The sequence below is a fragment of the Botryllus schlosseri genome, chromosome 10 (assembly GCF_051294905.1).
Source record: "Botryllus schlosseri isolate E-star chromosome 10, Bs_hap1, whole genome shotgun sequence".
In the NCBI taxonomy this organism is placed as follows: domain Eukaryota; kingdom Metazoa; phylum Chordata; class Ascidiacea; order Stolidobranchia; family Styelidae; genus Botryllus; species Botryllus schlosseri.
Window position 1 is genome coordinate 13,709,924 of NC_137245.1, and position 22,442 is coordinate 13,732,365.

The following is a 22,442-nucleotide window of genomic DNA, read 5'->3' on the forward strand; positions in this document are numbered from 1 at the left end:
GGTAGGCAACCTTTTTGCTAATCACGGCCGTATTTCGATTACTTATGTAGCCTAAGACCGCATTTCAGGTTCAGGGCGAAGCCGTAATGAACTAGCTGGACGAAAAATACCTTTGTTAATCTGTCCAGACCATATCCATTCCCGGTGAACTCCGGACTATTCTACTTTTTACAATGGCCTATTGTACGCGCCGAAATCGCGCGTGTCAAATGCTATGAATAGTAGCTGGAGCTGCATATTGTCGCGCCGAGCGCGAAATATTTTCAGATTCACCAATGAATTCCGTAACTCAAAGTAGCAGTATCACATATTACTTTCAAATATTTATCCTTTCTCAAGCCCATGTGATCAGATTCACCGGTAGGGTTCATGCAGGGAGTGCTTTCAAAAATTCAGGGCAAGTTATAAATGATAATGCATCTTCGGGTGGGCCTCTATTATTATTAGTCGCTTTGTTGCATGCTGTTATTTCTTGACCCCATCCGGATTGTCGATTGTATCGGTAGCAGAAATAGTGGAAATTATTGAAATCGCTGAAATGTACCATAAACAAATTTCTTTCTTGAGGAGCACACGATTCCGATTCCAGATCAGATTGAGAAAGGCGCTACTGTATTAAAACCGAAAAATAAAGCTATGTTGAATTGCGCGGAGCGCGAAGAAAATTTCAAGATCAATTAAAATCCATCCAAAATTTGGGTGCGAATTCGTAATTTCAATTTGCATGTCGACGGCCGCCAACACATAGGCTACTAATTGAATTAGGTGTCGACGGCCGCACAAATTCCTTTCTACGGCCGCAGGTTGCCATCCCTGATCTAATAGTATACATATGACGGTATGTCTTATGCAAAGTTTGAATCCGCATTCCAGTTGTTGAGTTTTCAACATTTCTGACAAATTTCCCCAAACTTGTTTGAAAATAGCAAAAAACATTGAACATGACATCAATTTATTTCAAGGTAGGTTGCACCGAGACTAATCCTAATGCTGGTAGTGACTAGAGAGAGCACGGCGTCGTTCTGTACTGCCATACTAAATTTGATCAGTTTTGGAATTGAATGAAATTGTGTTGATTTAGGGTAACCTAATTGAGGGCGAAACCGGGCAATCTCTGCATCTAAGTCTGTCATAGCTAGGCAGTGCAGCTCGATCGACAGCTATTAACAACAGCTTTCTTGAATACGAAATAAGTTTCATCTTCAACAATCGGCTTCTCAGAATGGTTGTGAAACATCATGTTTAGTCAGAATTCATACATACTTTGTCAACTGCTCGCTCCCCCACAGGTTGAGAACCACTGCCCCTATGGTACGGAATATCCCATATTGACCTTTCCGATTTCCAAATCGCATCGACACCTTCCATCTTCTCACTGCGTGGCAATCTTGTCGTGTTTTCGAAGCGATAAAATTACGAACAAGCTGAACTAAAACTAAGGCATTGAAAACTTCCACCTTACCTTGAACGCATTTGTAGAAACCATGATAATATCCTGCGCTCGACGGGTTAAATCGATCACCTACCTCACACGATTTACCTTTCTGGTATGCAGAAAATCCAGCGATGTGCAGAATCCACAGCTCTATTACGTGATCTATATTTTTTTGAACTCGACTGTTTAGAAGCTTCGGTACGTGACACCATTCGAACGGGGCGTATCCAATCGCGAACACTACGCCATACACATACTCAATCCAGCTAAGCCACATTGCACACACGACTTTGCACCGCCAAATTTTATTCCAAGAATAGGCAACAATACAAAAATCTCCACATCGCATGACATACCCTAGCGATAGTAAAGTGAAATAGTAGGATCGCGAAACGGTATCTTGATCAGTTGCGCTGAGACCGGGTCAGGCACAGCATCGTTCCGTCCAACGCCATGATAATTACAACCGAACAGCGGCAAATGCATGAGATGTCGCAGCCGTAAATTTCCTAGTTCGATGTGACCAGCAGGCAGTGCGGGATCAGTAAGTAATCAGACGGATTACGTGGCGTGACATCACGAAAGTTGGATGTTAGCGGCCGCGAGATATTGATCGAGGAAGGTCTTGGCTTGCGGGTTTATGTAGTTCACCATGTTCGGAACCTTGGACGAAACGGCAATCACGAATTGACAATTTAGATACAGAGCGCTAACGTGAAAGAAAGTTCAGATTTGAAAATATGAAATTTGTTCATCTTGCATCAGAATCACCAGTCCGACAGGCACTTCAGTACAGGCTATTGCTAACATGGCTTACCTTTCCCGGGCAATTCTTTGCAAAGTTTGCTAACGACTGCGCCAAGAACACTTTAGGATTGTCGACTTTTACCGGGTCACTTGATTTTTTACTGGCAAACGCCAGCTGGGAATACGCGGTCTGGTATCCTGCAGAAACGATACGGCTTCAGTGAATGAATTCAAATATAACAGGGAAGGGAGCATTCATGTTGAGCGTTGACCCAAAACCAATTCCAGTTGTGGCGAACCATTGCACAAATCGAAAAAATCTCTTGCTACAACAAACAGAACAAAGTGAACGAGAACAAAAATATAGTCAAATATCACTGTAATTCGTGCTGCACCTTTGGGCCCAGAAAGTCAATGGTAATTTACGGCATAGTAAATTTAAAAGATTTCCACTAGTTCTAGGTACGTGAAAGCAGGGGCAGAAATAACAAATATAAAATCTGATACAAAGTCAATAAATAAAACATGTTCTATTTACAACATCGGTGGGCAGAGTTACTACAAGTCAAAACCACGCATGTTTGGTTTCTGAAAACATTGATTAAGACAAATCCTAAGTTTACAGAGGTGATCAGTAAAGTGCTTGAGCTTAGTTCCGAAGTACTTCAACTTTTCGGAGCACACAAGGAGATATTGCATACTTGCGACACTCGGTTGCGTGGTTTTATTTTCAGACTGCTTCTCATTTGTACTCAAAGGATTCTTAGGCAAACTTATAGATGTTAGAATTTAGTAAAGGATAGATAGAGTAGTTGGGGATAAGTCTGCATCACTTTTCTGAACGAATTTGTCATAATTGCAGAAAATTACGGAGTCATTTCTACTTCTACTCGAGCAGTGACGGCGGCTACTTTGACCACCGCTGAACAGTTGTTTGTTGAGCGGTCCGATCCGCGCGATCCAGCCACTAATGCTAAATTCCAAATCGAATACCCCCAGGCATGCACTTCGCGCAATTGAAAAAATATTATCAACACAAACCGGGCGTCTCTTCAATCTCTACAAAATGCTCGTCGTCTGGCACGCTGTCGTCTTCCGGCAGTTCGAAAAGACCGATTGCAGCTTCCAGAAGGCGCGGCCTGAAGGCGAAAGACGGCGGTTTCAAGCAAGGCAGTAATGCGCTGTCGCGGCAGTTACCAATGAATTTTTCACTTGGAAGGCCGCTAATCTAAACCCTAACCTAACCCCAAAAAATTGATATATACATACATGCCAACACCAAGCATATCACAATTCACACTTGTATATTCAGTGAAACACTTTCAAATTCATTATTACAATTCTAACGCTAATTCACCAATTGCGTAATTCACTGTCAAGCGTCGAAACGGATAACGAACTCACCAAAGGTGGGCGTGGTTTTCATTCTGGAAGGCGGAACATTCGGAGAGCAGCTTCGCGACGCCCACTGAACAGATTTTCTGCTCCGTCGTACCAGACACTTTCTGTAAGTCGGCGACAAAGAGCTTTTCCAGGACCATTCCGAACATGCTACAAAAAACGTTAACGATCAGTATACCACGACCACCACATACCAGTGTTGGGATCAAGTCACTACCTTCGAGTCACGAGTCATCTCGAGTCATTGCAGATTTTGACTCGAGTCAAGTCAAGTCAATCGATTTTCGAAGGTGACTCGAGTCAAGTCAAGTCACTCGATTTTTGGAGGTGACTCGAGTCAAGTCAAGTCAAGTCAAGTCGAGTCACGAGTCAAGTCATAATTCAAGTCAAATTGAATTTTCGAAGTATCAGTGAGGATTCAAAATCATTACATTTTGCTAGCTGTGTGAAAGATAGAATAATTGGCCATTTATCTCGAATCAACTAACTAATATAAAGTTAAATATGCCCGCAAGAAGGCGTTGTATCGCTCACGCACACGTAGAACTGCAAATAAAAGACATGAGTTACTATGTATAGCAACATGCAACAGTCTGTTATTAGCAGCCAATCGGGTCGAAGCCTCGAGAAGTTTAACAAATAGATATGGTATTATACACTATACTCATCCGTGAGAAAATAAACGCACAAACTATATTCGCTGGATTCAAATCATACAAGAGGGTCGGTAAAGGCGATCACCGTGGAATTTAAGCACTGGGCCGTCTAAGAAACAGAGATACGTTGTTATGAGGTTAATCTACTGCTACTCCTACCAACAACCTAAGCTGTGATCATAACGTTTGTGGTCAATTTATTTGTGGTGTAACAATAGAGGATCAGTGAAACGTACAATTAGTAAATCACTGGTTACTCTCGCAAGTGACACAGCAGGCGTATCGCGCATAATACTAACATTCACAAAATTCAGTGATTTAATCGATACCATTTACTTGATGACTCGAAATTGACTCGTAAATTTTGCTCCGAGTCACGAGTCAATCCACATATCGTCGCAGTGGAATCAAAGTGACTTATGTCCATTTTATACATTTTGAGAAAATTGACTTTTGGTAAAATTTTCATCTTCTTTCATCCATATATTGGCCCTGATTGACTTTGAATTAATGAAACAGGCATAATCATGGCCAAGATATGGCAGCAAGAAATTTAAAAATTTTCAAAAACTTGACTTTTTTCAAGTTTTAAAAATGGACCTTGAAAATTTGAAAACTGGACATAAGTCACTTTGATTCCACTGCGACGATATTTGAAGCGCCGAGTCAAGTCAAGTCAAGTCATTTTTGCAAAGTGACTCGAGTCAAGTCAAGTCATACGAAAAAGTTGACTCGAGTCTGACTCGAGTCAAGTCATGACTCGAGTCATCCCAACACTGCCACATACATATGGAAAGACTTGTGACGGCCTACCCAAAGTAGCAGACCGGAAAACAGAACACCAGGCTTGATGCAACGGAAATCTGTTTTGTGCTAATGGAATCAACGTAAATTTCGAACTTAAACAAACAAAACTGTGTTTACGATTCAATCTTATAGTAAAGTCCTGTACCTACAAGGATCTCTTCAAATACGCGAAACGACGAAATTTCAATCTAACGTATCAAGGAAATATTTTCTGCTGAAGTAATACCAAAACGTTGCTTACTTTGCCTGGATCGAATCGATGACTTTGAAGAACGACTCCGCCGACAACTTTACGATGAAGAGACAGAAGAACACGATGAGGCCACGCACAAATTTCGTAGTTTTGCCGCGTTGCAAGCGTTGGAACAGAAGTGAGAATATCTGTTTCGTGTACTGTTCGAGCTGATCACTGCGTAAAATTTCCAGAGTCAAAGAGACCAGTAAGTATTATCGGCACGGAACTCGATATAACTCTAAATTGCATATGTGCGGGAGCAGCAGAGATGATCACGGGACATTCGTTTGCTAAAACAAATTAGGGTCGGATTTAGATGGCGACTCACGGTTTGATATTCTCGTACATGCTGCTGAGGAGGTAGAAGCCTTGATGGTCGTTGCTTTTTGACGCGATGAGCTTCTGGAATACTCCCAAGAGCTGCGGAATCTTACCGGAAGCCACGACGGCGTCTGGCCCCTGGAATCGACAGCACTTGGTTGATACACGAAGTAATGGATAGTAGGCTATAAATAGTCGGATACGGCAGGACTATGTCAGAGTGTGTGATAAGCAGGGCGATTTTTTTACCTAAAAATGGAAGATTTTGACCTAAAAAAATGAAAATGATGACTTTTTTTACCTTATAAACTTTATTTTGACATTTTTCAAGGTTCCGTAATAAAATTTATTTTGACAAAATTTTGCCCTCATGCATGTAAATTACGGTACTTTGCGGTATTTTCACACATGATGTTAAAATTGTAGCCTACTACATATCTTCATTTCTGGTTGGAACTGTATGTCGACATTTCGATTTGAAAACAGACGAATTTTTACATGGAAAAACAATTATTTTGATGAAATCTGGACCTATGAAGAATTCCAGAAGTTAATCACGCATTATGACAGAAATAATTAAAATTTGTTGAAGTACAACGAAAGATACTTTCCTACGTTCTCGGGTAGAAAGTGTCTGTCCTTACTAGTCGCCTGCTAAGAACGGAGAAAGAATGTTCAACAGCAGCAGTTGTTGGCTGGCAACACTAAAGATGTACTGCTGGTGACACACCGTGTTGCTTCATTCTGACAATGTTCTCTACATCACAATTTTTCATCATGCGCTTCGTGATATAAGAACCATGCAATTCCCACGCAGTCTTGCTTCAGTTGGGATATTGTGGTAAATCGAGCATACCACTGTGTCAGCCTATTTGTTTTATTTGACCGTTTGTGATTCACAATTAGCAGACATTGGGCCGTCTACAACGGTAGGCCTATAAAGTAGGCTACAAGATCTAGAATGTCTAATGATAAGTTCACCGACAGTTCAAGCATCTACGGTGCAAACGAAATGCAGGTTGCAATTTTTTTTTTGACTTTGTAAACAATTTTGACAATTTTTTGACCTAACGCTACAATTTCGACAAAATTCTGACTTTTTTTGACAAGTAAAAATATCGCCCTAGTGATAAGGATATGGAATTTGTAGCGAAAGCCCGAGTTTCAGAATGACATTGACGAGATCAGTGGAATGAATTTGGTCATGTTTGGTTATAGCGGTAGTGTATTAACAATACATTCCCTAACGGTTTGAACTATAACAAGCGGTTCACAACCTCTGCTCTGTCCACAGTGCCCATTCACGGCCAAATATGTATAGTAATCTTATCCTCAATTGCAAAACGTAAGAACTTGAAGGCCTGCCCATTAAATAGAGCAATGAAATACCAAATTTAGAGCGGCTTAGGAAATTTGGAATGTTTTATGACGGAGAATACACAGCAGTGTACGTACAACCTTCTGGAGTGGGATCATATGATGAAGATAAAAACCTTCAAGGGCGTTACACGAATATTCAAAAGTCCTACCCGACACAGCTAGTATCGCACGCCTGAATGCATGTATGTATTAACTATTAATGTATTCAGGTCTAGTGGTTACGTTAGAGTTTGGGGCCACAAAGTGCTAAATTCACTGTCAATCATGCCGGGCGATGCAAATCCCACAAGCGACCACCGACCTTTTCGACGTAAGCTTGCAGCAACCGCACCAACGGCGGGATATTCCCCGGCCGGTCCCACAAAAGTGGCGTGAGCAGGTGCGGAAATAGCGCCATGTACGTCTCCGGAATGGGCGGGTCACGAATCTCCAGCAGCATGGACATGACTGCGACAGAAAACTACAAGTCAGTATCGCCGAGAAGAACTGGATATTGGCATCACTCACTTTGAAAGACGTACGGGATAAACTCGGTGACGTCGCGCTGCAAAATACCCGTGAACATGTCGAAGAGGGCTTGCTCGAAGCTGCCGACAGCGGACTTGTCGTGCTGACACGCGATTTTGATGCAGAGCGATAGCGACTCGAAGAGATAGTGGTTGAAGTGCGGCTTGCTGGGATTCTGAACAAAGTGCGAGTTTGTTAAGGCCACAGTAGCTGTGACGCTCCACCATAGGAAACGAGTTCTAATGGCTTTTAGTGGATTTCGGTTATAAATTTGCTCCTTTTGCTGTGTATAGTAACTTATTTCATGCAGTTAGATCGACAGCAGTACAGTATATATGTATGCATTAGGGTTGTCCAAAATTTGGAAAATCTTAAAAATACCCCGTGATTGTGTCTCATTCAATAGATTATTGATAAAAAAACAACAATGAGCCTGAAAGAAGCTCATGGGAAAGCCGTTAAGATTTCGGGCAAAGCGTTTGAAAGTAGCTGCCCAAGAATGGGCGTGCCACCGACTACAGAACGGCGACAAGACTAGTAATCAAATAACTACGGCTCTTGATTGGCTAATCGGCTATGCTTCAATGATCACGACAGCAGCAGCTTGTTGATTAGGTGTTCAAGGAGTCTGTTACCGGCGGACACTCTGAAAGCGCCTTGTTGGTAGGTTGGCAGATGGTGATTTAAGATTAATTCAGGACATGTTGAGGTACGAAATACATGATAAACAAACAACAGCTGCTTCACAAAAACGTTTACAGCATGACTGCTTTATTGGAAGGAAACGTCTGTAGCCTCCATGCTGTGTTTTCATCGAGGGAAAGCAAAGGCGCTTATGCAAGTGGTGTACGAATTCCCAGTTTCAGAAGGTATCCATCATCAGTGAATACAAATATAAAGCTTAACAATGACACGATACCGTGCTTTGTGTGATCTTATTAGGATCAAGCTGTAATACACAGGTGACGTTTTGAATGCTATAGGGATCGGCCGAATCAGCGGGTTATGCTTGGCACTCATGAGATGCTTACAGTAAATTCAATTCACTTAAGTGTTGCCAAAGTCCCTAATGATAACGCACACTCGCACAGGCTATGCTGGATGTGGTATGTCAAAGTCCTTATTGATCACGCAGAAAAGAGGTGTAAAGAAAAGCACAGACCATGCTGCATAGTATCCAGCATAGTATGAATATCATATCCAGCATAGTCTGTACTTACTTTACACCTCTTTTCTGCAGCATCATTAAGGAATTTGAACACACTTACATGTGAATTCAATTTGCTGTAAGTATAACTGCCATAGCCGGTTGATTCAGTCGATCCCTAGAGCATTTAAAACTTCAACTATGTATTACAACTTGGGTCCAATAAGATCACACAAAGCGTAGTGTCATGGTCAAGCTTTATATTTGTATTCACTGATGATGGATCCCTTCTGAAACGGGGTATTTTTAAGATTTTTCAAATTTTGGACAACCCTAGTATGCATGCATGTTACATTCACTTATATTGTTAAACATTTTATTGCATTATACTTTTTACAACATATATTTGCATTGATAACATACAGGCCCATATGTGATTGTACAACGTGACCAGCTGACCTGATGATCTAACGATCATATCCCGGATCACTATTTCAGTGAAATATACCCTTTTAATATTTGAAAATAAGTCATGCCTGTCTGAAGAAAAAAAACGGATTTTAAGGTTTTCGATCGTATTTGGACTTGAGAGTTTTGATGAAACTAGATTTGGGTTGCGACGTGAACATAAGATTCCAAAGAATTCGCAAATTTCAAGCGACTAGAAAATTGGGATGACCTTAATGGTTATATGTATTTTCACCTATTGACCGTCTTGTTACTTATCAAATTTTCGAAATTAGAGGCATGTCTTATTTCCGGCAAAAACGAGCCAGCTTACGGTATGGAAGGACAGGACAAGGCCACGTAGTTCGAGAAATACAGCTGCAAAATTAGCTTTGATACAATAAAAGTCAACCCAATTTCTGCATAAATAGTATGATGTCATTTCCAAGAGAAGTCATTTTGTTGCTGTTTATAACAAGCGTACAGTTCATATTTGCACAAGACAGATGAAAGTCGCACCATAATTGAGCTAAATTGGAACTAAAACTTGAGGGGGTCCGGGAGGGTCAGTGACGCTCACAAAGAGGTCAGCGAAGCCAAAAAGGTTGAGAACCACTGCCCTAAGCTGTAAGAAAACATTTACACAACCGGTTCAAAAAAGCAACATATGGCTGCTAAAATAATTTTCCCCGAGATACACTTCAGATTGAATTCCGTCCTACCTTGCTGGCTTCCGCCAGTTTCTGACATAGCTCGTTTACGATAGTCGTCATGTACGGGAAGAGCAGTTCGTTGCTGAGAGAGAACACGCGCATCACCGCCTTCATCACGTATTCGTTCTCGAGCGAACCGGGCGCGCGCAGCACTTGAAACAGCCCCGTCAGGGCGCTCTCGAGGATCGGCTCAATGTCTTTCTTAGAAATCCTACAGCAAAGTACGATTGGTCAAAACAAATCGCACAGCACATAATTCAGGACCAACACAGGATAAACGAAGGTCAAAAGTCTATTTGCGCATCGAAATCTGTTCAACAGTGACAGTTGTAAAAAGGGAACTAAAATTGCTTAATCATTTCCGGCATTTGGCACCAATTGAGGCAAGAAGTAGATTTTGGATAGTACAGGTGCATTAGGGGTCTTCAAAAATGACTTTTTTCTCAAATCGTACTGGCTACTTGATAAAATTGTTAGGTTACCTAATTTAAGCCTACACACCAAATTTGGTTCAATTCCAACCAGTAGCCGCATTGATACAGGAGAAGAAAGTTTCTATTTATTACATAAAAATAAATAACAAAATATTTTTCTGTTCACCCCATGAAACTGTTAGGTTGTGTATAGAAACGATGCTCACCAACTTTGGTTCAATTCCAACCAGTGGAAGCAGAGTTACTGCCGTCGAAAAATTTGGATTTGAATAAAATAGTATTTACATTGGGCCCAACTATAATAAATAATTAAAGAATTTGTCACCGTAAATATTATTTTATTCATAATCCAAAACACTTTCATGGGGTGAACAGAAAATTTCTTGTTATTTATTTTTATATAATAAATAGAAACTTTCTTCTCCTGTAGCAATGCGGCTACTGGTGGGAATTGAACCAAATTTGGTGTGTAGGCTTAAATTAAGTAATCTAACAATTTTATCAAGTAGCAAGTATGATTTGAGAAAAAAAGTCATTTTTGAAGACCCCCTAATGTTCATGTACGTACGTTAGGGCTGTTCAAAAATAACTTTTTTTTCCCGATTCAAGCCGGTCACCTCTTAAATCATCAGGTTGCAGTAGAAAACCTTGCTCACCAAATTTCAGTCGTTTCCAACCAGTCAAGGCCTCCGCAGATCCAATTAAAATTTTTAATTTATTATCGAAAATTGAAAAAAAAAATTTCCAAATTTTTCTGCCAACCCCATAAAATTGTTGAGCTGTCTTCAAAGACGTTGCAAAACAAATTTGAGTTTATTCCGACCAGTAGAGGCGGAGTTATGTGAGTTTTTCGGTGATAAATCGCGGATTATCCACCGATCAAGGATTATCCGAGGATTTTCATCGAAAAACTCACATAACTCCGCTTCTACTGGTCGGAATTGACTCAAATTTGTTTTGCAACGTCTTTGAAGACAGCTCAACAATTTTATGGGGTTGGCAGAAAAATTTGGAAATTTTTTTTTTCAATTTTCGATAATAAATTAAAAATTTTAATTGGATCTGCGGAGGCCTTGACTGGTTGGAAACGAGTGAAATTTGGTGAGCAAGGTTTTCTACTACAACCTGACGATTTAAGAGGTGACCGGCTTGAATCGGGAAAAAAAAGTTATTTTTGAACAGCCCTAACGTACGTACATTCACATAAAATATTTAATCCCCCAACCAAAACTCTTATGACGCTGGTACTGGAATTCACCAAGCTGCATCAAATACGTACATCGGCACGTTCCCCGCTGCCTTGATCATTAAGAACCTTTCGATCGCGTGTGCGGCGTAGGAGTGCACCACGACGCTGGTGGCAGGCAGATGCTGCACCAGCAAAGGCAGGCAACGTAGAAGCCGTTCCTTGCCCAGTTGCTGACGGAAAGTTACAACGTACTTCAGAGCGTCCGCACGCAGCACGGGGTATTCGTTCACTGGAAAAGAGCGGAAATATCGAAAGTGTTATCAAAACAAGATGGATCGGTCTTCTTTTGTTACTATTTCCCTCACAATAATCACTAAGCGCTACTAAATAGTCATGGTCCGGAAATATGAAACTATTTCGGATGTGTAGCTGAGATCTAGTTACCGCTAAGAGACTCAATTCAAAGCCACAAAAAATATTAATATTTGCACTTTGTCAATAATCATTAATCATTATCGTTGAAAATCTTTGACTTCAGCAGCTATCAGCTAGAAACGTCGGCCCTCATTTTGACATAGGTTTAGATGTGTGGCTCACCGCCGGGCGCCGATAACTCCGTGAAGATGTGGCTGTCGAAAAAATCCTGCAGGTTGACTAGTTCGCTAGCCTTTGTGGTGCCGTGTTTGGTCGTCGATCCTTTTTGCGCGAGAGACGTCACGAGATAGACTGCGGCGTTCTTGCTCTTCCACTGATTGGTCCTGTCCTTGGCGCACATCTTGAAAAAGCAAAGCAGAGTTGCCACCAGGAGAAAAATTGAGCACAGGCAACGATATAGACTTCGCGAAAGTTAGAAGTATATCAGCACCAGGGTTGTGTAACCAAGTCACAAGGCTCCGAGTCACAAGTCAATCTCACTTTTATAGTTTTGACTCGAGTCAAGTCGAGTCATTTTCAATTCACCACCGAGTCAAGTCCGATTCCAAGTCATCAAGCAGAGGATCGAGTCCGAGTCATGGCATTATGACTCGAGTCCGAGTCCAAGTCATTGTGTTGACTGCTTAGTTTCTAGTTAGTCTTGCTAAACCCACTTTTTATAACTCCGTTTGGTGATATCGAATGGTTCGCATTTATAATATACTTATTTTCCTCACTTTTAGCAGTTTCTGGTCGCATTTTAACGTGCCAGTACCAATAGACGAAATCCCAATAGGGTGGTTACTTCACTATTCCTTGAAATTACAATGAAATGTCTGTCTTGGAAGTCTGAGTCTCGGGTCATTTGACTTGGTTCGAGTCATGCGCAATGACTCGAGTCCACGTCGAGTCAATACACAGATTGACTCGAGTCAGGTCATTTCCGTATTTTGAGAAAATGACTCGAGTCAAGTCGAGTCATGAGAACATCGTGACTCGAGTCATTACAACCCTGATCAGCACTTTTAAACGAACGGAAGCGACCATATTTGATTTGTAATGATCAAAGTTGACTAGTAAATGTCAGCCCTAGTAATGAGGGGCTTCTACTTTTTAATAAAGTTCTTGAGTTTAGTTTCACAACTAACAAAACTCTAAGTCGCGATGCCGGTGTCATCGTCAACGATTTGAACTCGAGCAAAAAGAAAGACAGGTGCAAAGAGCCATTCGAACGGCATTTAAATAATATTCAGTAAAAAAACATAGTGGGAGGTAAATAGTAAAGCATGAATTGACAAGACTTTTCCTATATTACAATGCAATAAGGCAAATGAAATAATATTATCGCATGTGCAGGCCAGTACCGAAACACAATCTTCCAACACAGGCAACCCGGTAGCAGTAACGTACAGTACAGCTGCATCAGAGGATACTCACGTCCAACATGGTGACGACGTACTGCGAGAAGATCTGCGTGACGGGCCCTTCGAAAAACTTTGTCAGGCCCTTCACGAGATCGCAAGCGGCCCTCCGTCGGGTATGGACGTCTGAAAGGTATGCACATATCAAGGCCCGAGTTTTCAAAACCAAACGCCGGAATAATTTCAAACGGACAATATTGCAAGCGTCACCACCGTTCACTCACATCATGGATATTGTGATAGCAACCACAGCACTGCATTTATTCAGTTGCTGAATTTGCTCAATCATGAGTCATTGATGCTCGTGCAATGTGTAGCAGACGGCAAGGCGTGTCGCAGCGACATACAAGTTCTCTTGAATGAGGAGTGAGGACTGATCGCAACTCATTTAACAAGGAAATGAAGAGGAATACAGACGCACACAATGGTGTGAATGCTATTTATTTACATTTTATGCTACACTACACTACAGATTTGCATCTGGTACCAGCAGCGACCAAGTACTTAGTTAGATAACTTAACTAGGTTTTGCCTTACTTAACTGGTTATGTTCTCAGACTACTACTTTTATTCAAGAGGGGACTGTACTCCAAACACGATTGTGGCCTCCTTAGAAAGTCATCATACTCGAACTGGAGCTTAAAGATTTTCACGAGTTGCACCATTCCATTCATCTATCGCTGTGGTCTTGAGGTCGCTTTACAGTACACAATACAAAGACGTTACCAACCTGAGCCCTCGAGGTCTCTCCGTATAAACTCTTCCGGGTTATCTTCGAATTGCTCCGAATCACCCTCTCGAAATTCCATGTTAGGCACGACGATCTGCGAACGTAAAATACAGACTCGGAAATAATTCACTACCGGGCCCACGCAGAGCACATTACCTTCTCGCAAATGGAGCCCAGCACGCCTTCCGCTTCGAATAGAGACTTGTACTGTTGCTTTTCGGACACGCTGGTCAAGAATCCGATGGCGTTCGATGTAAGCTGAAGAATCATGAACAGTCCATAACAAGCATACAAAGTGAGAGTCAATGACAATTAGTAACATTAACGTCTGTTCAAAGTTGTCAACGTTTAATTCAAAACAATTGTTCAGAAAACACATGTAGGGTGTAACCCGCATGTCGAAATGTATCAATTCGTTTCATTTACAATTAAAGGCACTGACATACGGTAACAAATGCCAAAGAGGAAGGTAGAACAGATGAAAATTTGAAAATTCAACAGCCACAGTATACATAGCAGAATAAACAACCTATACGGTAGCGAAATTAACATACTGCATAATTTATATTGCAGTCAGCATCAAGAAAAGATTGCCATCATATCGTCGCTGGCATACCAACTGCACAATGATGCTTATCTACAGATGGGAAAAATTTCATGTACATCAAAGTTATCTCTTCAAATCAAAAAACATTAGATTACGATATGAATGAAATCATCGGGTGGCAAATGCACAAATTCGGAATCAATGAAGTGCCTTAAAAACGATCACCGTTCAAAGTTCACACATATCATTTTCTACCCGACGCATGATATTCTTTACACTGCCCAAGACGCACTCACCAAGTCATACTTCATTTGCATTCCGGTCTGCACCAGCAGCTCCCAAATGGCGGTCACGAACTGCGGCAGGAACTTTGCAAATTCTTCGTCATACTTCTGCGCGTAGAGCGCGACGTTGTCGCAAATTTGCGACTTCAACAGCTCCACCAAGCCGGCTTCCTCGTCGTCCTGCATTCAATTGAAAAAGGTGATCATGAGACTTCATTTCGTCAGTAATGGTATTTCGCTTGGTAACAGGGCTGATCAAAGTTGGTCAAGTTGGACTTACTTTCACTACATAATGAAATGGTTATGTTTTTGAATACTCCTCCTTCTACTTGGGCAGCTTGTTTACGAAACTACCTACTTTTTCGACTTTGGATTCACAAAGTAGAAAGATGTTTTGGAACAAGTTTGCATCCCCTTTATAAGTGAAAGTGTCGTAAGGACAGCATGAGATTAGAAAGTATCACGTTAACTGGATATATTTTCGAGCATTACATCCATTTGTGGTGTCCTTAGACCTTTTGCGTTAGTCACGAAGATGTATCTGGCAATCTCAAAATTTCCTATATCTACTTGTAGTTGAATAGAAATTTCTAGTTCAAGTTCTAGTTATTAGATATTTTTCATAGCTAAACATGTAATATATAATATCAGCGTCATTACTTGTAGCTGGGCATTCAATATTCATTGTTCATTATTGAATATTGTAGGCCACGCTTGTAGATTACAAAGAAGGTGCTAGTTAAACCTAAGTATTGGCAAATCTAACTAGTTTCAAATAAGAGCGCTATGTACAGCCGCCCGGCAGGTATAGTTACATTAATCAAAGAATTCATTTAGCAATAAATGCAAATTACTATTTTCACATCAGTGGCTACCACTAGTAAACAAGTGATGGAAATTAGAAATTGAAGAAGAAATCTACACCATAAAGCATCCAAAACTCAAGCACATACGTCAGTGTGAAGAAGCTTATTGTCCATCGTGAGCAAAGAATGGAATTTCTCCATCCATTTCTCCATGTTGTCTTCAAAGAACTCCGGAAGATCCTACAAACGCACATTACTATTTATATCTACAAAATTGGCGTAACACCGTCAAAGTCATTCACCTGGTAGTTGAGGCTGTAAAATATCTTGGCAATGAATATCAGCGAGCTGAAAATGACCTGCAACAGTTTTTACATTCATTTCTCAGCAGTGTATATCCAAGCAAGGCGTATACATGGTGTGAACAGCCCGTAAGTGATCTGAAAGTTGTCATTGACCCACAAAACCACAGCTTGGACAGGCTCACATTTTAACAGGAATTGGGATGGGAATATATTTTCACAGAAAACATAATATAGCAACAGCCCTCAAACTGGATTTACAAATAGGCCTACATAGAGAATGTATATATATCGGCGTCTATTATTTTTAAGGAATATCAAACACACCTTCAAAGCAGCTTTATCCGAGCTGTGCTTTTCGGCGAGCTTTACCGTTTCCAAAAATAATTCCGTGATTGGTGCGGCGACGGCGTCCAAGACCAGTTTAATTTCGGTCCACAATTTATCTGACCGAAATTCGTGTCGATATCTGCGAGGTTTACAAAATCTGACGTTTAGCTAAAAAAGTTGATCAAACAAATTTTCGTTACGAGATCTTTGTCGGCCTCAAAATAGAAGCATTCACTCGCAAATAACAGCAGTTAAATATCGGGGACAACCATGATCAGGGATTTGCAACAAAGTTACAATAAAAAACATGATTTCTGCTTCTGCTTTACAAAATCCTAAGGGAAAAAAGTAGCAGTTTTACCTAAAAAAAATCTGGAAGCATGTATCGTAACAGTGTAACAGTGTAAAATGGAATGAGTGGCTCAATATCGTGTCTACAATATGCGCCAGTTTGACTCTGAGCAAGCGTAAGTTGGCATTTGAAACTAACTGAGCACTTTGAAAAGTATAAGTACTTCGTTACTGACCCCCTCTGCACCCAAGTTCACCACAAATGTAACCAATGTCGATAATTGTGACATCCGCATGCATATTTTTCACACAATCTTCGCCTATCTCACCTCTTGAACAAAGAGTGCGCCGTTTGCAAAACTCCGTTGATCACGTGGAAATCCCCAGATTGGAATTTCACAATCATTTCTTGCATCAACGATGGCCACTCGTGCGGAAAATCTTCCCTGCCTACAAAAGCCATACCAAATCCATGAGGTCATCACATTGAAAAATTCAAGGGCTGGTTACCGATGATGCTGATTGCTTCGCTCAGTTGTTTTTGGTAAAGTTCCGGACTTCGCAGCATGAGTTCAACAACATGTTGCTTGATTGTGTTACGGTCGTTCAGGGATATCTTGTCGGTTTCGTCTGGTATCTGCACATACAAAGAAGTTAGTTACGGCTAGGGAATATGGCATTTCAAACATTGAAATCACAAATACACAAATCGGCATTCAGGTCTTTCTTATAAAAAGCACAATCAGTCTCTAGCTGTCATTCTCTCTAGCTGTGATCCTCAACTAGGGTGGCAATTGGACTGATCAGGGGTGCCTTAAGAAAATATGGTAAAGAGGGTTGCTGTCAACATAAAACAAACATAGGGCCATCCAAAATATCAGTGTACTTGGGAACCTGATGAATAGGAAGAAAGGTCATTGTACCGGCAATTAGGCTGTGATGCCGAGGCTTAGCTGCTAGTGATGATGACCTTTCCATTAGAATCTGGGGCTGAACACTGAACAGTGATATGGCATAGGCTGATTATTGATATATTTTTTGCTGATCACTAGAACAAGTTTTTGCAACTTTTACAACTTTTTTTACAGCTTCAGGCAGCTTCCTAAATACTCAGAAGTCATGTAGTATGGTGAATAAAGCTGTTTGGAGGAATCTCATATTGCAACTGTTCTCCATTTTTTCAAGCAACTTTTTGCATCTTTTTCGATTTTTCATGCAACTTCATGCAACTTTTTTCGCTTTTTCATGAAACTAACTTTTTACTGGAAATATTTGGTACTATATGTAAATAGATCGCTCGATTATTTCACTGCCGTTTAAATTTGAGGTCCTTTTTGATTTGACGTACATTCAGGCTAGACCGCCGAAAATTATATTTCCTCTGGGCGAATTTTTTCTGGCTATTGATGTTGTTAAGTCACCAACACTGAGTTTTGCTACAGTGCCTTGGATACGGAACAATTCGAGTTTCTCATTCCTTAATATTTTCAAGGAACTTGTACATAAATGTACCTTTTTAGTGTAACTTTTGTGAAAAATAAATGAAGCTTTTTAATGCAACTTTTATGAAAAATAAGTGCAACTTTGCACGGATCTGACTGGCCACAAAAACTTGCCCTAGTGATCACCATCCCAATTTTTCCACTAGGTTCGCGCAAACTATTTTGCCTTTTCAAAGAGTGCCGCGAGATCAAAAAGGTTACATATTTCTGGGCTACTAGGAGTTTGAAGGACGGATTTTGCAACTTTGGTGCCCAAGCTTTAGCGATTCCAACTTTCTAGAGATGTAAATGTCTCAACTCTCGGCCCCATATCCCAAGCCTTTGCCTGCTCAAGTCCTTCGAAAAAGTACCAGAAGTTTATTACAGTTCAACGCTGACATACCCTTCTCCAATTTCTCTTCACAAAGTTCTTGAACGTGATCGCCGACGCCAAAGATACAACTGAGTTTTCGGGCTGCCCAGATATCGATCTCTCGACGAGCTTCAATAACATAATCGCGTAGCCTTCATTCCTCTCCACACTTTCAAGGAACTTCTCGGCTGAAAAAAAAAGACATTTAGTTTCATGGATTAGCACCAAACTGTTGAGAGCAGTGGAGTATAATCCAGATTAATACAAATCATAGGTTATAATAGGCAAAACTGGTGATATCAACACCAAATTCACAACTAGATTAGGACTATAGTACAATGTACAATTCAAGCTAATAGCGAAGAAGCCATTGTGTGGGAAATCAGGTTAGAGGTGCTCCAAGTAGTGGAAGTAGAAAGATATTACCTTTAGCAAGTAGTGCAAGTGGTCAAAGCCTACTTGAGCTTAATTACTGACCTCTGTACGACCAATAACAATATTGAAAATTAATAAATAAGCAGCTCATGAAGACAATGGCTGTTGACAATCAATCAGTTCCTAGTTCTTGTCTGCAGAATTGAATTATTTGTCCTAATAGTGTAACAGTGTAAAATGGAATGAGTGGCTCAATATCGAGTCTACAATATGACCCAGTTTGACTCTCAGGAGAGACATGGTGCCATGATGCTAATTGATGTGAAGCACTTGGATATATCTAATCAATTGCCACAATTTAAATATCAAATAGTACACCACAACAGAGAAATCAGAAAGCAATGGTCGGTGACAACAGCAGACTGCAAGATATTTAAGATTGGAAATCATGTAGAGCGTGAGCACAAAATAAATATTAGTTTAAAGTGGTTCAATTCTAAATCTGCTTTCATACTCCAACTGAAATCATAGCAAATGCCCAGCTCTAGGTGTAATCAAAGTAACTTTTCCACAATTGTCAATTTGACATGGTGGGAAATCTGTCACATGGGTGCAAATGCGTGTTTGTCGGTCTAATTTCCTTTCTAATGGAAACAGGTTAATCCAATCCCCAGACGAGAAGGAATGGTTGTTGTCAACATTAAGTAGCACTTGACAGAAGCGTTTCTTGCATCATAGAATAATAAAGTAATTACGGAAAGTTGCGCATGATGTTGGCACCTATTCCACTCTGGCCCAGTGCCATTTACTACAAAACAATCTAAAATAAAGATTTGATGAAAGATTAGTGCCATAGAAACTGATTCCATGCTGGAGTGGTCACACACCACATGATTACCGAGTTAGAACACAAAGTTGGAGATGACGACATTGAACACATTTAGGATTTGCATTAAATGTAGACAAAGCTTTGGATATGGTGTGGTGTGCGCTGCCGCCTGATTGGAATCTCCGTCCTTTTTTTGAAATAAATCCTGCGTGATAGAAGCTTTTTTCGCGTGACAGAGTCAACTTTGCTGCGTGACAAGCAAGGTTACTGACTTCAAATGACTGTGTTAAGCCAGTGACAAGAGACCAGATGCTAATGGTTAGAAACTGGTAAGGTGCAAGTACTTTACCAACAGACAGCAATCCACAGATCCTGGCTTGAGAACTAGGTCAAAACATTGGCACTTCTTCGTTATTCCCACACATCCAGAAGTGATCACCATGAAACCAATAAATGATTCCCATGAACATGTGAAATTTTATAGACGTCAAAATGAATTGTTTTTCGCGTTGGGGTGGGATAGACGGATATTAGGGTTGGGGGAGAGGGGGATATTAGGGTTACGTGAGGGGGATATTAGGGTTGAGGAGAGGGGAGATATTAGGTTTGGGGGAGAGGGGGATGTTAGGGTTAGGAGGGTTAGGGGAGGTGGGATATTAGGGTTAGGGGAGGTGGGATATTAGGGTTAGGGGAGGTGGGATATTAGGGTTGGGGGAGGTGGGATATTAGTGTTATGATTAGGGTTAGGGGAGGTGGGATATTAGGGTTAGAGGAGGTGGGATATTAGGGTTGGGGGAGGTGGGATATTAGGGTTGGGGGAGGTGGGATATTAGGGTTAGGTTAGGGTTATGATTAGGGTTAGGGGAGGTGGGATATTAGGGTTAGGGGACGTGAGTATTAGGGTTGAGGGAGAGGGTGATGTTAGGGGAGGCGGGATATAGGGTTGGAGAGAGGGGGATGTTAGGGTTGGGGAGAGGGGTGATATTAGGGTTGGAGAAGAGGGTTAGGGACATGATATCCCACCTCCCCTAACCCTAATCATAACCCTAACCTAACCCTAATATCCCACCTCCCCTAATCCTAACCCTAACCCCTAACCCTAATATTCCACCTCCCCTAACCCTAATATCCCACCTCCCCTAACCCTAATCATAACCCTAACCTAACCCTAACCCTCCTAACCCCAACATCCCCCTCTCCCCCAACCCTAATATCTCCCCTCTCCTCAACCCTAATATCCGTCTATCCCACCCCAACGCGAAAAACAATTCATTTTGACGTTTATAAATTTTTCTGTTTATGTTCATGGGGAAACATTTATTGGTGTAATGGGGATCATTTTTTCGATGTGTGGGGAATAACGAAGAAGTGCCAAAACATTATATACCACATACTAACAGGAATATAGCATTTGGGGTGGCTGAGAACATTGACTTTTTTTCACATTTTTTTTTTTTTAATGAAATCAACGACCCGTGACGGCGTGACCGCGTGCAACAGGCGACCAAGTCGGCGTGATCCTGCGTGCCTTGGACACCGATTCCATACTGGTAGCCACTGCGCACATCACTACTGGAATCTCGGTAAATTTTGCCTAATATAACGGGTGGTGAGTTGCGATGATTCTCCAAGTTAAAGTAATTTATTAAAAAATAAAAAATAAAATAAAGAATAGAGTGAGCACAGGACACCGATCCCATACAGGGCGCACATCGACAACTGCTCAAGCTGCTTATGCTCTCATTTTTTACACAATTTCTCACATTTTGTACATAGTCATCCATCGTGAGATGTGAGTAATAGTTGGCTATATCGTGCACATGACTGCCAATCGCACCATGAGGATATCAATTAGAAACATGAAGAATAGATTGCAAGCTACAGAGTAGTAAGACCACTATACCTATATATCACAGCGGTATACACCTTGTGGTTTCTGTTTTGTACATAGTTAACATACAGATTACAGGATTGCTTATCATGTCATGAACATGTACCTTGTCTTCTTTGTTCCCCGTTAGCATTTTGAGTCTGTTCCAGGTAACCTGAAAGCGCTTGAAGGTCCTGTTCGCTCATAATTTACGTAAAATACGGCACCACAAATACAAAACCCTGACACAAAAACAATACGAACCGCTGCTAAACTGAAGCGCGAAATAACAAAAACCTAGTGGTAGACATTCGCAAGGCGAGTTGTCTATTTGTAAAAATACGTTGCCAGATTTGTTTAGACACCATTGATGAGCAGCGCAGTGTACAATCCACTGAGCTATGTAAACAAAACAGTCATGATGCGTAGTGCATCACACATGAACACTGTACAGGTACACTGTACAGTGTACAGTGCACATAATAGGGAGAGGGATGCAGTGCAGAAACCAATCTATTCCAAGTTCGAATAAAACATGGGAATATAAACAAGCACAACAAACAAATCACAAACAAGTCACTTTGGTGTATTGAGGTATAAATTTAGAATCCTATCTAATAATAATCGTCAGAATATATTTTCATCTGAACAAGACACACACAATGTACAATGCGATGTATTGAACAGATAGGAGGCAGTGTTGGTATGACTCGAGTCACCTTTTTCGTATGACTTGGCTTGAGTCGAGTCATGTGCTAAAATGACTCGACTTGACTTGACTCGGCGTATCAGAAATGTTTATTGACTCGTGACTCGGAGCAAAATTCGCGAGTCAATTTCAAGTCATCAAGTAATCGGTGTCGATAAAAATCACTGTATCTTGCTTATGTTATATTATCACCGAAGTGCGGCCTGTTCTACAGCCTTGGGCGCTTCATGCCAGCATGGGTTCTTCTGATACTCTTTAAAT

General features: G+C 41.0%; 1 protein-coding gene across 1 annotated transcript; it reads right to left on the reverse strand.

Moving 5' to 3' along the window:
• Positions 1-1,724: 1,724 nt before the first annotated feature.
• On the reverse strand, positions 1,725-21,778 carry LOC145449182 (exportin-2-like). Its single transcript, XM_080327654.1, has 22 exons — positions 21,600-21,778; positions 18,429-18,586; positions 17,055-17,181; positions 16,874-16,994; positions 16,251-16,392; positions 15,924-15,980; positions 15,769-15,861; positions 14,828-14,995; positions 14,141-14,242; positions 13,985-14,078; positions 13,271-13,380; positions 12,017-12,194; positions 11,510-11,708; positions 9,806-10,007; positions 7,490-7,664; positions 7,284-7,429; positions 5,610-5,740; positions 5,288-5,455; positions 3,587-3,733; positions 3,224-3,321; positions 2,253-2,380; positions 1,725-2,098 (listed from the first exon to the last, which is right to left on the reverse strand). The coding sequence occupies exons 1-22, from the start codon at positions 21,676-21,678 to the stop codon at positions 2,012-2,014; spliced, it is 2,910 nt and encodes a 969-aa protein (XP_080183780.1). The 5' UTR covers positions 21,679-21,778; the 3' UTR covers positions 1,725-2,011.
• Positions 21,779-22,442: the final 664 nt, after the last annotated feature.